General features: G+C 43.5%; 1 protein-coding gene and 1 long non-coding RNA gene across 7 annotated transcripts in view; one reads left to right on the forward strand and one right to left on the reverse strand.

The window, feature by feature from the left end:
- The first annotated feature begins 3,537 nt into the window (after positions 1-3,537).
- On the forward strand, positions 3,538-14,612 carry LOC121008227. Its single transcript, XR_005780533.1, has 3 exons — positions 3,538-4,860; positions 5,084-5,735; positions 14,601-14,612. It is a non-coding gene; the product is annotated as an uncharacterized LOC121008227 (long non-coding RNA).
- The window catches only part of TCOF1 (treacle ribosome biogenesis factor 1), a 137,009-nt gene continuing 131,520 nt past the window's right edge, over positions 9,315-14,803 (reverse strand). For all 6 annotated transcript variants that reach the window (XM_040440584.1, XM_040440615.1, XM_040440606.1 and 3 more), the window contains 2 exons: positions 12,909-12,960; positions 9,315-9,863 (listed from right to left, as the gene is read on the reverse strand). In XM_040440584.1, coding sequence (XP_040296518.1) covers positions 12,940-12,960 — 21 coding nt within the window. In that variant the 3' untranslated portion in view covers positions 9,315-9,863; positions 12,909-12,939. The remainder of the gene's footprint in view (positions 9,864-12,908; positions 12,961-14,803) is intronic.

The raw sequence follows: 14,803 nt of genomic DNA on the forward strand, positions 1-14,803 counted from the left end.
CCACCAACGTCTGACATGAGACAACCCCTTTAATGAATTTACTACACTAAATGCATAAAGTAATAGTACTAGAAGAGAGAGTTCTACCTTCCAACCTCCTCCCCAAGACGCTCCACCAGATCTGTTCATGGCAGTAGTGCAGCTCATCCTTTTACATGCAGAGTGATCCTGGGTGAGAAAAAGCTGCCCATGTCCATAAAGCTATTGATTGGTAGTTTTCAATGCAAACACTGCTGTTTCAAATAATGATGGCCCCCGCCCATGAATCTCGCTTGGGTGCATGGGCCCTTAAATGGTTTCGGTCATCAAAACTCTGTATCAAGCTGGCTGACATGAGCACATCTCTAATGTCAGCTGAACATAACAGTATTACTTACACCTCCCTGCGTGCCGCCGTTATTGCTAAATTACTACTTTTATAATATGTAAATGAGCCTCTAGGAGCAGGAGGGGCGTTGCTCCTGCTCCTAGAGGCTCCGTTCTCTCACCACTTGACACGGCCTGGTAAACTTGAATGACATCCTTGGTCTCCTCCAGCCCCGCAAATCCAAAACCTGCGCCATCCCGTTTAGTATTTTGCACAGGCGCAGTGAGTGAAGGACGCTCGCCGGCTTCCTGACTGCTCCGAACACTTAACGGGACGGCGCAGGCACAGGATTTGCAGGGCTGGAGGAGACCAAGGATGTCAATCAATTTTACCAGGCCGTGTCAAGTGGTGAGAGAACAGAGCCTCTAGGAGCAGGAGCAAGGCCCCTCCTGCTCCTAGAGGCTCATTTACATATTATAAAAGTAATTATTTAGCAATAACGGCAGCACACAGGGAGGTGTAAGTAATACTGTTATGTTCAGCTGACATTAGCACATCGCTAATGTCAGCCAGCTCGATACCGAGTTTTTTGATGACATTAACAGTTTAGGGCCCATGCACCCAAGTGAGATTCATAGGGGGGCCCCATCATTTGAAACAGCAGTGTCTGCATTAAAAACTGCCAATCAATGGCTTTATGGACATGGGCAGCTTTTTCTCACCCAGGATCACTCTGCATGAAAAAACGCAGCATGTCCTGTGTGTTTTTCAAGCCACAGGGACCACATAGAAATGAATGTGTCAGCATGGAAAATGCAACCAAATTCAGGACTTTAAGGGAACCGGTCACCATGAAAATGCCTCTGCATGCAGGCAACATGTTATAAAGCAGGAGAAGCTGAGTAGGTTGATATATAGTTTTATGAGAAAAGAGATTCAGTGAAACTTGTAATTTATACCTTTAAATTCCTGTTCATTCTGGGCTGTGAAGTCAAGGAGGCGGTCCTATCAGTGACTGACATCTGTCTATACTGTCAGAGGGAAGGCTGTCAATCACTGATAGGACCGCCTCCTGGACTTCACAGACCAGATTACATTGCATTATCATGGTGACAATTTCCCTTTAACTATTTAAATCAATGTGTCAGTGGCTAGGAGATGCTGTTTTTCTTCAGTTTTTTCTTCAGTTTTTTCACACCCAACATCCACACAAGAAAAAAAAAAAAAAACTGAGGGAATTAAAACCTTTTTCACTTGAATTGAGATGATTTGTAACAAAAGACACAGCCCATTCAGCTTGTTCCGGGAAGGAAGTAGGCTTTTTTCTTGGTCTAATCCTGGACTACTCCTTCAGGGTGCTGTCTGGCTATGGGATCAGCATGTGGATTACCACTAATGGCAGGGCTGCACTTGTACATGCTTCTTGTCATGAGGAAGGATCGCTATTGTCTCTGATCCGAAACATGTAGACTGGACTGTAACTGGCTTTTATCTGCACTGAAAAATAAAGTTAACATTTTAACCGAGCTGGACCTTTTTCTCTTTTTACTCAAGTAACGCTGTGGTTCCTGGCGTGGTCTGTGCTTGGTGTGACAGGGTTTGAGCATGCCTATACTCTCTCTTTGCCTACCTGTACATGCTCATTGTTTGAAATGACAAGTATGGCCTGACAATTAGTGGTAATCCATATGTGGAGCCTGACCGCACCGTGCACGGGAAAACCTTAGAACAGTTTAACAAGCCTGTGCAGTCCTGAAAATACAGTCTGTGGGGTAGATTTACCAAAACGGGTGTAAAAGGAAAACTGGCTTAGTTGCCCATAGAATCCAATCAGATTCCACCATTCATTTTTCTGAAAAAAACTAAAAAGAAAAAGTCTCAAAATACGTTGCCTGTCTTCTATGCGCTGCAGGTCCTGAAGTGATATGGTCAAGTTCACACAGTAATACCCTCCCGGTAGATCGTATAACCTTCCACCACAAAAGGTATAAAAGTACAATTTATTATACTCACAAACACAAATGTTTTAAAATGCCTTCAAACATATCCTTGTGTTCAGACCCGACCCGGGTTTCGCTTGACGCTTCATCTGGGGCGCCTTAAAAACACAAGGATATGTTTTAAGGCATTTTAAAACATTCGTGTTTGTGAGTATAATAAATTGTACTTTTATACCTTTTGTGGTGGTACTTCACTATCTGCGCACATCCCTTTTTGAAGGTTATACGATCTACCGGGAGGGTGTGAGCAACTGTGAGGACTCGTATATACTACATTTAGGAAGTGCGGAAAAATCCTGCTACGAAAGTCTATCCCTCTATGGAGATTGAAGCAGCGCGGGCCTTTGGAATATGAAAGGACAAAGCCGATTGGTTGCTATGGGCTAGTTTTCCTTTACACCAGTTTGATAATTCTTCCTCTGATACTGCATACTGAACATATCATGTCAGACGCATGGTCTGGCTGGAACTCACAGCATCAGAGATCACTATGATGCCACAAGTTCAGGTCAGCAGAGCTGTGGTCCGTTCAGGAATTGTGCTCATCACACGGACCACACATACTGGCCTCGGAGTGAACACAAGCTTTCATGAAGCTTCCATGGAGTTTGAGAGGTCTGTCAGTCAAAGATGGCCCAGAACTCCACAGATCTTATTGACCGGTGGAGCCCTCAGCAATCGCTAAAAATAATTTGTTGGCAGGAACCACTTGGCCACCAATAGTTTTAGTTAGGACCTAAAGTTCTATTTACACAAGCCAATATTTCAGACCATTATCAGGAACAAACCAAATGTTCCTGACAATTGCTTGACTGTCACCTCTGCAGTATGGGGACAATCTATTGCTACAGAGATAGCTTGTCCCCATAAAAAAATAAAAAATAAAAAAAATCATTGCTTTTGGGTAGCAGCTCATTGTTTAGACAGCACAACCTGCTTCACAGAAACTATGATTTTGGTGGCAGCTAAAAAACATGATTACCTGATCATGGGGTGATCGCTGACCGCTTTTATGAAGGCCAATTATTGAGAAAGCTGTCCTACAAGCGCTCATCTATGTTTCTATGTTACATCCCTGATAACAGCCTGATTATTGGTCCATGTAAAAAGGAGCTTTCAACAAAAAGATAAAGGCATATATAAGAGGAATTTGTTTTAGGTCACCAAATTTCAGATGAGAGGAAATTCTAGCACAACTTCAGGAGACTTGTCTACCTTTTTAAATGCATGAAGTGGTTCTAAAACTATGCACACAAAGGGTCGATGGATATACATACTACATATAAGGAAACTATTGCTCATGCTACTCATCTGATGGTGTAACACTCAGCAAATACACACCAATACTGTACCTTAGGGTTTCTCTCATAGGCTGTGGAATGAGACCATGAAAGGTCATCCCAGAATGGCTAGTAAATCCAGTCCAGCACTCCATTTAAAACTATAAGTGCCAGTCCATTACAGGAACAAAGGCCAGGGTCAGAATACTTAGGTCAGACACAAATGAGCGAGTTAAATCCGAGAAACTTGCAGCGTGTCAGTGTAAGGTCCCGTTCTGACCTCCACTGCTCTGACAGCATGTCAGTGTAATTTAGTAGATTCCAGGACTCTCAGGGTCACAGCATTATAAATCAAAATGCATTATAATGCAAGGTCAGAACGGGACCTCACACTAACACAGGCTGCAAGTTTGTCGCATTGAACTCGCTTGTGTGTGTCTGGCCTTAGGGTATGTTCATGGGGTGGATGTGCAGAAAATCTGGAGCGTTTTTATGGTACCAGCAAAGTGAATAAGCTTTTAGCAATTCTCATCCATTGAAATTGACCCGCAGTGCCAATTCTACATATAAAAATTATTTTTTTTATATATGTTGGCATGCAAAGTGTGCACAAAACATATGGCAACAAATGGAATTACAGAAATATTGATAAAAAAATACAAAAATAAAAATCTAATTACTGTCTTATTACAGTTCCATACAACATATGCATAAGACTTAATGTGAAGGTCAATTTTGTTCTGTTAATCAAGAGGTGCAAAATTCTTTGTTGACTTTTTATAATATCAGCCGTTTGAACGCGTGCTTACCGCTCCATTCAACGCGACTGAACTGCCACACATAGCTGAGTAAAAGCACTCATCTATCTCCAGCAGTCCCATGATGTTAAATGGAGTGGTGGACATACATGCATGTCCGCTACTCCATTAGTGATTGTCAGAGGCTCCAGCAGTCTGGCTCATGCCGATTGGACACAGGTCTTGGGCCAACCCTTTTAAAAGGGGTTGTAATGATAATTAAAAATCTTGGACAAGCTATTTAGTAGCCTGAAATAAAATAAATAAATAAATGATGCTCTACTCATCCTCTTAATCGATCCCTGCGGCACTGGTCCAGCTCTCCTGTCGCTTGTTTACAAGCTGCAGCAGTGACCTGTTGGAATACAGCATGTGACCACTCCAGTCAATCACTGTCCTCAAAGGTCTAATGCGGAGAACAACGATTGCCTGCTGCAGACACGATCCGCACATGTTACCAACACTGTTCTGTGTAGGTGTACGCCACATGACCACAGTGATTGCTGCAGTAGACACATGACGTACATGTCACCAACACTGTTCTGTGTAGGTGTATGCCACATGACCACAGTGATTGGCTGCAGTAGACACATTGCATACATGTCACCAACACTGTTCTGTGTAGGTGTACGCCACATGACCACAGTGATTGCTGCAGTAGACACATGACGTACATGTCACCAACACTGTTCTGTGTAGGTGTATGCCACATGACCACAGTGATTGGCTGCAGCAGACACATGGCATACATGTCACCAACACTGTTCTGTGTAGGTGTACGCCACATGACCACAGTGATTGGTTGCAGCAGACACATGACGTACATGTCACCAACACTGTTCTGTGTAGGTGTACGCCACATGACCACAGTGATTGGCTGCAGTAGACACATGGCATACATGTCACCAACACTGTTCTGTGTAGGTGTACGCCACATGACCACAGTGATTGGCTGCAGCAGACACATGGCATACATGTCACCAACACTGTTCTGTGTAGGTGTACGCCACATGACCACAGTGATTGGTTGCAGCAGACACATGACGTACATGTCACCAACACTGTTCTGTGTAGGTGTACGCCACATGACCACAGTGATTGGCTGCAGTAGACACATGGCATACATGTCACCAACACTGTTCTGTGTAGGTGTACGCCACATGACCACAGTGATTGGCTGCAGTAGACACATGGCATACATGTCACCAACACTGTTCTGTGTAGGTGCACGCCACATGACCACAGTGATTGGCTGCAGTAGACACATGGCATACATGTCACCAACACTGTTCTGTGTAGGTGTACGCCACATGACCACAGTGATTGGTTGCAGCAGACACATGACGTACATGTCACCAACACTGTTCTGTGTAGGTGTACGCCACATGACCACAGTGATTGGCTGCAGTAGACACATGGCACACGTCACCAACACTGTTCTGTGTAGGTGTACGCCACATGACCACAGTGATTGCTGCAGTAGACACATGACGTACATGTCACCAACACTGTTCTGTGTAGGTGCACGCCACATGACCACAGTGATTGGCTGCAGTAGACACATGGCACACGTCACCAACACTGTTCTGTGTAGGTGTACGCCACATGACCACAGTGATTGCTGCAGTAGACACATGCCGTATACGGGCAGCGCTGCAGAGAACAGCGATTGATAAAAGGAGTATAACTTTTTAGGTTATTGAAGGGCCTCTCCCATTTTTAATTATGCCTGACACCCGCTTTAAACCACCATAAAAGCCGAGCATATGTAGCACATATATCACACTCTTAGAATCCCACTTGTACAAATGTTCCTGATGCAAATGAAGAGAAAGGGATATCACATATAAGACTTTCAATTTTTCAAATGTAAGTTTTAGGTTTTTAACTCGCATAGCAAGTTTAGGCTTAGCAAAGTATCCTACCTGCAGATTAAATTTTGAAACAAAATCATGTCTTTCTTTTATATAGTTTATTAACAGCCTATTACAGCTTTTATTAACAAGTGCTTTTCATTTCATGCGCTTTAAATTAACTGTGTGGAAAAAAAAAAAAAAGTTCAAACTGACCATTTCCTATTTTAATGATGCAACAGATATGCACAGAATCATTAGTTTCAATAAAACTATATTAAGTACAGTCATGTGATGTCTCCTTTCAAATGTCTTTTTGCGGCCTCTTTGGTTAACACATTAGTGCTCTAGGCCCCACTGTCCGGGAGAGAAAGTACGGTAACTGTCATTTTTATCCAACGTGGTCTAAATTTCTATCAGTCATTAAGAATCCTGGCATTGTGGTCTACTGCGTGCAAAAAAAATAAAATAATGGAGCGCAGTGGATCACATTGTAACCCTATAGACATGCCATGTTGTAGTGCAACACTGTGGTGTCCAGTATTTTGATACTGATGACCTATCCTCAGGGCAGGCCATCAATATCAGATTGCTGTTGGTTTGACACCCTGCTGATAAGGCCTAGTTCACACTTTAGATATTTGTACAGTTATTTCCACAATACCTGATGGGAATAACGGACCAAATAACAAGGTGTGAACTCTGTTTAAGCTGTTTAGTTGTAGCTCCAGCACTGGATGGGAGCAGCACTACAATCATCAGATCCGTCCACTAAGCAATGGACAGGGCTGTGTAGGTCCGGCAATGAAATCTACAACTAAACAACTGACTGGTGGCGATACAGGCTATCGAAACCCTGTCGATTTGATACCAGAAGAAAGGCCATGAGTATCAAAATATTGGACAATCCAATACAATCCAAAGCAAGACATGAGGTACACATTGGGGCACAATTAAAATGCACAGAACTTCACTTTTAAAGGGGTTGTCTCGCTTCAGTAAGTGGCATTCATCATGTAGAGAAAGTTAATATAAGCCACTTACTAATGTATTGTTATTATCTATATTGCTTCCTTTGCTGGCTGGATTAATTTTTCCATGGTTACAACCACCCTGCAATCCATCAGTGGTGGCCGTTCTTGCACACTATAGGAAAAAGTGTCAGCCTCTCTGGTAGCTCACATAGGCTAGTGCTTTTTTCCTATATTGTGCAAGCACGGCCACCACTGATGGATTGCAGGGTGGTCTGTAACCATGGAAACAAGCAGTGTATAATGTGATAGAAAAATGAATCCAGCCGGCAAAGGAAGAAATATGGATAACAATATATTAGGAAGTGGTTTGTATTCACTTTCTGTACATGATAAATGCCTCTTACTCAAGTGAGACAACCCCGTTCAGTCCAACATACTGTGCTGATTAAATTCTTTAAGTCTTCATAGATAGAAGCCATTTGTCTCTAAAGCCCCAACATGCGTTTGAATACCCTCCACCCACTGGCGGTATAAGTCAGTGTATAGAAAAGGAGAAGTGTATTAGCACTCCCTTTTTGAAGCTAATGAATCTTCACTTTATTGCCATAAAATACCGGCAGATGTAACACGTTTTGGCTGAACAGCAAGATGCTTATAAAAAAAAAAAAGCTGTTTACCCGAAACGCATCACATTTATCTGCATTTTGTTCATGGTAATAAAGTGAAGATTTATGATCAAAAAGTGAGTGCTGATCCGCTCCTTCTTGTATGTATAGGCCTGCAACCCAGGTTACCAGCACCACCTTCTTCCAGAGCGCAGTCTGATTATTCCAGGCATGAACCACACCTTAGGGAAGGTATAACATATTTAATACATGTATCCCCATGTAAATAATACAATACATAATTGATTAAATTAACATAAGTTTACAGCACACGCGCAGTATGTGTCAAGTCATCCATCAGCACACATGCGCAGTACCATTGGAGAAACCCATATGAAAACCAGCAAGCACAGTGAGTAGTATTCCAGCTTTGAAACAGATTTTACTCTTTAAACCAGTGATATAGATCTATATCTCAGAGCCTGCCCCACAGTAGTATATGTTGCAGCCTTACATACTTATTAGTACATACATTTTTTTCATTTCTTTTCCCGCACAGTTTTCCTTAGCCATTACGATGCCTCCCACCCTAAAACACACATAAGCAGAGATCCTGCTCCCCTGTCTTTCTGTAGCACACCCTCAGGAGCAGTAACAGCATGGAAAACATTACACAGAAGTGGAGGGCAGTGTAGATCAGATTCCAGAGCCTTTAGCAGCAGTGTGTCTTTCACTCTGCTGCTGTTTCCCCCTCCATAAACTTCAATGGGCAGCAGTAACCTGATCCCTCAGTGAGACTGTCTCTTAAAGAGAACCTGTCACCAGGATTTTGGGTATAGAGCTGAGGACATGGGTTGCTAGATGGCCGCTAGCACATCCGCAATATCCAGTCCCCATAGCTCTGTGTGCTTTTATTGTGTATAAAAACCGATTTGATACATATGCAAATTAACCTGAGATGAGTCAGAGCTTGAAAATATGACTCTTCTCTGGTCACACAAGTAAGATATGACTCTTATGTTAATTTGCATTTGTATCAAATCGTTTTTTTTACACAATAAAAGCACACAGAGCTATGGGGACTGGGTATTGCGGATGTGCTAGCGGCCATCTAGCAACCCATGTCCTCAGCTCTATACCCAAAATCCTGGTGACAGGTTCCCTTTAAGATGGATTATACTATTGAGTGATCATTGCAGGAGGCAGGGGTTAGGAGAAGATAAGTGGAGAAAGAGGCATTATGCCCTTACGAAATAATTGTTTTTTGCGTGTAGTACTGATTTATACAAAGCATGCCGAATGACAGGGCTCGTTTAACTCCTCCTAAAATGGACATCCAAATCCCCAAAATAGACAGAGCTTCAATGGCTATGAAGATGTTACAGAACTAGCTAGCTGAGATTGGATATGTTAAATGAGCAAAGGTTCGCTCACCTCTTTCCAGCTAAATGGATATATATCTTCAGCTCATGAAATTACTCCATGTAATAAAAAAATCCACTGTTCAGATGCCACACAATGCGATATCATACCAACTGTTTTATTTCACTTTCAGTGGGACGGTAGACAGTACAAAGTAATGACCCTTCTTGCCAACACATACGACCATACCAACGAACCACATGTCCCAATCACAAAAACTAAGTACAATGAAATCACTCTGTTAATGCCTTAAAATAAAGCTTTTTAAAAAGTATAAAAATATCTTACAGGCATTAAAAAAAAAAAAAAAAAAAAAAAAAAAGTTCAGTTCACATAAATCAGGTGACCCAGCTTCATTGGAATTACCGTAATGAAATTATGTCATTTCATTGGCATCAGACAGGTCACAATCACAGCTTAAAAAAAGTTTATTATCCGTGACTGTCCAGACCTGTACAGGCTTTACATGCCTAAGTCTGTAAAAAAAAAAAGGGTAATGCTTCATACCTTTAAAAAAAAAAGTAATAAAATAAACATCATCTTTTTCTGGTTACCCTGACACGATGTAGACAAAATACATATCAAATATAACAGCTTGGAAATAAATCTTCCATCCAGTGAAGTTCTGAAAGAATGGAAAACAGAATTAGATGTTATCTCTATCCCATGAAGACATACCATTATCCATCCCTATTTGATCAGCAGTGGTCCAACAACCTGCCCATAATCTGTTCAGCTGTAGAACTACACAGCTCCATCCATAGTGTAGTAACTGGAGCGGTGCTGCAGTTACCATGACCATCCACTACACAATGAATGGAGCTGTGCAGTGCTACACCAAATCTACAACATTATATCTGCAGGGTGTAGGATCCCTGCCGATTCGATATCAAAGGCCATCAATATCAAGATTGTGGAAGAGCCCTTTAAAGATTATTTACTTTATAGTACTTTTTTTTTACTGATCTATGCTCTGGACAGATCATCAGTAGGGACGAGCTAATCGACTTCGGATAAAACATCTGAAGTCGATTCACACAAAATTTTGTTAGAATACTGTACAGAGTGGTACCTTGGAGCAGAACCAGAGTTCGGTAAAAGTTTTTTTTACAGTAGAAATTTATTTTTCAAGTTACCCGACCACTTCGCGAAGTAACAAATTCTGCTCATCTGAGCCAATACATTCTAAGGCCTCATGCACACGACCGTATGTATTTTGCGGAACTGCTGGTCCCTAATAGAACAGTACTATCCTTGTCTGTAATGCAGACAATAATAGGACATGTTCTATTCTTTTGCGGAACGTAAATACGGAAACTGAATGCACACAGAGTAACTTCAGTTTATTTTTTTTGCATATGGTCCGAAAAAAAAAAAAAAAAAAAAAGACACGGAAAGAAAATACGTTCGTGTGCATGAGCCCTATTCTAACAAAGTTTTATGCGAATCGACTTTGGATGTTGATTCGCTCATCCCTAATCATCAGCATCTGATTGGCAGTGGTCCGACACCCCGGACCCTCGCCAATCAGCTGTTTGAGAAGGCAGAGGCATCTTTGACCCCACCGATTTTACACAAAGGTCCACCTTCACCCCTTTTCAAGTCAGAAAAAGTTGTAGAAACCCTAAATGTGCCAATTTATACCACTTTTTGGACATGTAGGCACAGAAATTAGGAAATCTCCATTCACATGTACGTTTTTTTGGATCCTGCGTTCAGCCACATGGCAACATTTGTTGCAGAAAAGTAATGCAACATGTTTTGTAATGATAGTCAATGGTGTTGCAATGTGACATGCTGCGACTGACACAACAGTGACAAAAAAAAATCCAACTCAGATGGATTTTTTGCCACTGTCGCGTCGCAGTGCAACATCATTGACTATTATTACAAAACACATTGCAACACCCATACCCTTGGTTGCAGATTTTTTTTGCACCGATTAATGGACAGCATGGCCACATGGCTGAAGTTGCAAGTGAGGCCCAGATATCTTAAAGAGGACCTTTCACTTGTATAAACTATGTGAACTGAGTATGCTGCCATATAGAGCGGCGCCCGGGGATCTCACTGCACTTACTATTATCCCCGGGCGCCGCTCCGTTCTCCCGTTATAGGCTCCGGTACCTTCGCTCAGTAAGTTATAGTAGGCGGGTCTTCCCTTGTCCTGTGGGCGTCTCCTTCTCCTAGGCTGCAGTGCTGGCCAATCGCAGCGCACAGCTCACAGCTTGGGAGGTTTTTTTCTCCCAGGCTGTGAGCTGTGCGCTGCGATTGGCCAGCGCTGCAGCCTAGGAGAAGGAGACGCCCACAGGACAAGGGAAGACCCGCCTACTATAACTTAAGGAGCAAAGGTACCGGAGCCTATAAACGGGAGAACGGAGCGGCGCCCGGGGATAATAGTAAGTGCAGTGAGATCCCCGGGCGCCGCTCTATATGGCAGCATACTCAGTTCACATGGTTTATACAAGTGAAAGGTCCTCTTTAAGCAGTCAGGGTCTGCCGTATCTCGACTTAAAGGGGTATTTCCAAAGACAATGGGGGCATATCGCTGGGACCCGCATCTACAATGAGAACGGAGCGGGGAGAGCTGTGGCTGGAGGACCCCGGATTTCCTCCACCAAGCGCTGCTCCCATAGAAGTGAATGGGAGCGCACGCGCGGCCCCTGCTCCCATTAATTTCTATGGGGCAGACGGAAATAGGCGAGCCAGCGCTCGGCTATTTTCGGCGGCCCCATAGAAATGAATGGAGGGCGGCTGCGCATGTGCAGAGCGCCCTCCATTCATTTCCCCGCTCCGCTCTCATTGTAGGTGTGGGTCCCAGAGGTGGGACCCGCACCTATCAGACAATGGGGGCATATCCTAGCCATATATGCCCACATTGTCTGTGATGGGAATAACCCTTTAAGAGGTTATGGAGGTTGTGCACTCCAGAAAGGCATAATTGAGCACAAGATCACAGGCAGACTGAGCTGTGGACTCAGCATGGAAATTATCCTATAGATTGCCAAGAGTGAAATCCATTGCTTTCCCGCACAAGATCGAACATGCTGCAGATTAGAAAATCCACAGCATGCTTGAATTTCCGTGAGGATTGTTTCTGCTACATGTGGCATACTGTACTGTAAATTGCTGCGTGAAATCCACCACGTCTGAACAAGCCTCAATATGTTCACCATTACGGCTCATGCACACAAACTTTTTTTTTTCCAGTTTTGTTTTTTTACAGGTCCGTATGCGGCACCATTCATTTTAATGGGTCCGCAAAAAAAACTGAACAAGTTAATCAGTGTGTATTCCGTTTCCATATGTCCGTTCTGCAATCTGCCAAAAAATAGAACATGTCCTATTCTTGTCAGTTTTGTGGACAAGGACAGGCATTGTTACAGTGGATCAGCAAAAAAAACAAAAACCAAAAAAAAAAACGGATCCAACACAGATGTCACACGGGTGTCTTTTTTTTTTTTGCGGATCCGTGTTTTGCGGACCACAAAATACATACGGTCTCACCCCATGGAGTTCTATTTCTTTGAGGTGCGGATGGAATCTGCACGGACATTGCCTGTGCATTGGTGACCGCCAATTGCTGTCCCCAATGCACGAAACGGCCAGGCAACAGCATGAGCCCTTAACCAAATGAACAATGGAGCACACACCAACACCGAACACTTACCTTAGTTTCTACGAGGACTTCAGTCAGCCGTTTAGTCACCCTTTACCTTCTTCTGTAGAAAAAGAAAACCAATATTTTATAACTTCAGGCTAAACTCACCTCAGCGGTGTTTTTTTTGTATGTCTGTTCCATTATGCGAACAGAAAATTTTAAGAAACTTGGCCCATTTTAACCCTCATTTGAATTATTTTTGCTGCTCAAAATAAACCTTTATTCTGTTCTTCTAACCAAAAGAAAGAAAACCCGATGCTCATGTGAACTTTGCCTATGATGTCAGTTTCACTTCTACTTTCAATATATTCTTTAATTTCCTAGTGAAATAACAGAGGGACAGCATAACACAGAATTCTAATGCCTCATGCACACAACCGTTCCGTTTTTTGCGGTCCGCTATCCACAAAAAACGGAAGCCGCCCGTGTGCCTTCTGCAATTTGCGGAACAGAAGGACGTCAATATAAATGCCTATTCTTGTCCGCAAAGCGCGGACAAGAATAGGACATGTTATATATTTTTTTTTAGAGGGGCTGCGGAACGGAGCAACGGATGCGGACAGCACACGGAGTGTTGTCCTATCTTTTGCGGCCCCATTGAAGTGAATGGGTCCGCATCCGAGCCGCCAAAACGGCCAAACAACGGTTGTGTGCATGAGGCCTAAGAAGGGATGAATACAGTCGAGTCACATTGACATCGGCAGCAAGTAGCTCATGAAGGAAGTCACATGTGTCGAGCTGGCTTGGTGGGTATATAAAGGTGTGAGATAGGCTGTCTACACATGTATCCCTTCCTTGTTACCATCATGGGTAAAAGGGGGAATTTATCAGATCATTATCGGCTATCGGGTTCAATAGTGGCAATATTTCTGAAACTGCGCACATGCTTATGGCTGACATATTCCGCAGCGCTTTACAGACATCAAGCTGTCCCCAATAGTTCCCCATCAGTAGGTCTTTGGTTTGTGGGAGGAAATCGGAGAACCCAGAGGAAACCCACGCAAATACGGGGAGAACATACAAACGCCATGCAGATGTTGTCCTGGTTAGATTTGAACATAGGACCCCAACATTACTGGGGAGAGGTCAGTTAGCTAAACATGTCAGGCAGGCAAGCAGGAAGGAGTTAAAGGCATATATTAAATTATAACTGGCTATAACAAGGTTAAACACTTCAGTGTGGCTATGAATTGCACAATGCAGTTACACATCCTGGTGAGCTGAGGAGCTCAGTACAACGTGAATGCTGGTAGTATTCCAATTCTGACCAGTAACCCATCATTTTAAATTACATGGATTTTGTCGGCTGAAATTAGATAAGTATGGCACAATCATATGATCATTCTTCACTTTGTGCTAGCATGCTTTATTGGTTTACTTTTTCCTTATTAAATTAGGTCACTGATCTGCCAGTTTAGTTGATGGTGGGTTCATTCGTACAGACAATCGATTCGCTGGCAGCACTCTGGCCGATCCTAATCTTATGTGTATGGCCACCTTTAGAAGAGATGCTTAACTCCATAAGGACCCGCGCAACCGGACGTGACTTAAGGATCAGTGCCGTACATGTACGGCGCAAGGTCCACGGGGCTCTGGGGAACGATCGCCAGGGAATGGTGGCGCCATGGCTGCTCTTACTGGCAGGGAGCCAGCATGGTGCTGCACCGCCCCCCTGCTGCTGTGATTGGCCAGTCAATGAAGACCGGCACATCAGAGTGCTGGAAGCTGTATACAGCTGCGGGACGGGTCTGGGGGAGGTGACCGGTGCTGAACTGGTCAGCACCGGTCTCCTCCGAGGTGAGGCAGGGGACACCGGTGTTGGGGGTCCACTGCCTGCGCTGCAATTGGCTGGAGCAACGCTCCAGCCAATGGCAGCGCTATAGCTGCACAGGAAAGGGCAGAAC

Source organism: Bufo bufo, chromosome 1 (assembly GCF_905171765.1).
Source record: "Bufo bufo chromosome 1, aBufBuf1.1, whole genome shotgun sequence".
Taxonomy (NCBI): domain Eukaryota; kingdom Metazoa; phylum Chordata; class Amphibia; order Anura; family Bufonidae; genus Bufo; species Bufo bufo.